General features: G+C 43.1%; 1 protein-coding gene across 1 annotated transcript; it reads left to right on the forward strand.

The window, feature by feature from the left end:
* Positions 1 to 42: 42 nt before the first annotated feature.
* LOC105216817 (tetratricopeptide repeat protein 36 homolog) lies at positions 43 to 1,549 on the forward strand. The gene is made up of 3 exons (XM_011191538.3): positions 43 to 482; positions 1,015 to 1,187; positions 1,245 to 1,549. The coding sequence occupies exons 1-3, from the start codon at positions 161 to 163 to the stop codon at positions 1,314 to 1,316; spliced, it is 567 nt and encodes a 188-aa protein (XP_011189840.1). The 5' UTR covers positions 43 to 160; the 3' UTR covers positions 1,317 to 1,549.
* The last annotated feature ends 587 nt before the right edge of the window (positions 1,550 to 2,136 follow it).

The raw sequence follows: 2,136 nt of genomic DNA on the forward strand, positions 1-2,136 counted from the left end.
TCATTAGCATTACAGGCTTTGCAGCTGAGGCGGCTGCGCTAACTCATTTGTTTATCATATTCACTTATTATTGCTTATTATAGTTTCCAACAAACGCTCGCTGTGATAACAACCAAATTCTTTACGCTAATATCAGTCACTTCAAATAATTCCCATTAAGATGCCGCAAAACTTCACACGCGACTGCCTGAGTGCGCACGACCAGCAAGTGCTGGACTCTATATTCAATCCGCTGGAGCTCACTTCGAGTGTGGCACAGGCAATTGGACCTGAGGCGCATGCTGAACTGGTGGACAACGAACCGGACACGGCGGCAGTGCAGCAGTCCAAGGCGCTGGAGGTGTGCGCCATCAAGTTGGCCGAGGAAGGCAAGTTGGCGGAGGCCTTGCAGGCGTTTGAACAGGCGCTCAGTGTAGCGCCCACGCGCGCTTCCGTTTACAATAATCGCGCACAGGCGCTGCGACTCGTCGGCAGGGATGAGGGTGAGTGGTTTTGATGGCAGCATTAATATTATTTTAGACGAATGCGCAAAATGTTGTTTTTAGTGGATCTTTGGCTGTTGTATGATAAATTATTTCAAACATTGCTTCACAAACTGTTGCGTATAGTTTGAGTGGCGCTGTATCATTTTGCTTTCGGTGTGCATAGTTAAGACACCATACCAATTGTAGCGACATCTAGCGCCGAGAAAGAAAATAAATTTGTAGCGTCAATTCTGATTTTATGGTTATGCGGAATTCGCAAGAAAAATTTTAAATTACGTTGTGTGGCGTTAAGTGCTTTTAGTCACCTTATTAAGTTACTTCGATTGCGTTGTCTTCTCTTAAAGCTGTATATTATGAATAAAGAATAAAAATAATATAATATCGAATGGGGATTTTTGAAATTAAAAATAATTTTTTAAAAGGAAAAATTCCCGTTATTTTTTGAACACACCTCGTATATCATATCCGATATCAGCTCCTTTTGATCACCATTATATGATATTGAAATTAATTTTCTATATCCCATCAGAGGCTCTAACCGATCTCTCCAAAGCGATTGCATTGTGCACCGAACAGCCGCGCACCAAATGCACTGCGCTCTGCCAGCGCGGCGTGCTTTATCGCAAGCAGAACAATGTGGAAGCGGCGCGCAAGGATTTCGAGGACGCGGCGCAGTTGGGCAGCAGCTTCGCCAAGACGCAGGTTCAAACATTCCTTGTCCGCAAATACCCACATTTATTAATACAAAATCCTTTCCAGCTGGTGGAGATCAATCCCTTTGCGGCACTTTGCAATCAAATGCTGCGTCAGGCATTCGATCAATTGAAGTAGAATTTATTGCCGCCATGGGAATTCTTCAATAAATATAAACTACACAAAATGAAGATATTAACTATTTTAATTACATAATGGCGTGTTTAAATAGAAGCACATCAAAAATCCTGCGAGCGCAGCAAAGGACTAAGTCAGCACACAAAAAAAAAAATATATATATACATATATGTAGCAAATATAAAAACAAACCAAAAATAAATAAATAAATACATTGAGTACATGAAGAAATCAAAAATATCGCTGCTGCTTTCAAAGTAAGTTGCGGTAAATGGTGGTCATCCCGGCGCAGGACCCTTCACGAGAAGCTAACCCCAAGCGCGTGCTTTGCTTTGAAGCAGTGCAGGCAATTTTTATTTATTTTTTGTTTTTGGTTTTCAGTTTGCAGTTGCAGATTGTGGCAAGGTGCGTTTTAACAATTCCATCAACAGCAACAACAACAGGCAGAAACAGCGCTAGCAGTCTACAATAACAAATAAGCAGTGCTGCTACACATATATCTATGTATCAGCAACAGTTGCAATCGACACTCAGCTAGTCGCTCGGCTGCCGACGCGTCTCAGCAATTGGCACGTGGTATGTGCGCGCGCGCAAACTCTTGTCTCTCCTGCCCCATAGCGCTGTGGCACGATCGAACGCCATAGTCACATGCAACCAAGCCAACGCTTTTCGCTATTTGTACGTGTGCCAGTTTAAGTTGTGGTTGCGGTTGTTGTTGTTGTTGTTGCTGCTGCCGCCACAGTGATTATGATTAAAAGGCATTTACGAGCAGCGCGTTGCCACATTGCCACAACGAGTCGTATGTGTTGTACGAAGTAAA

Source organism: Zeugodacus cucurbitae, chromosome 4 (assembly GCF_028554725.1).
Source record: "Zeugodacus cucurbitae isolate PBARC_wt_2022May chromosome 4, idZeuCucr1.2, whole genome shotgun sequence".
Lineage (NCBI taxonomy): Eukaryota > Metazoa > Arthropoda > Insecta > Diptera > Tephritidae > Zeugodacus > Zeugodacus cucurbitae.

Excerpts from the sequence above, each read along its gene's own strand:
- LOC105216817 (XM_011191538.3), top strand. The coding sequence starts at position 161 with ATGCCGCAAAACTTCACACGCGACTGCCTGAGTGCGCACGACCAGCAA. Across the intron at positions 483-1,014 it reads ACTCGTCGGCAGGGATGAGG|AGGCTCTAACCGATCTCTCC; the intron begins GTGAGTGGTTTT and ends ATATCCCATCAG. Across the intron at positions 1,188-1,244 it reads GCAGCTTCGCCAAGACGCAG|CTGGTGGAGATCAATCCCTT; the intron begins GTTCAAACATTC and ends AATCCTTTCCAG.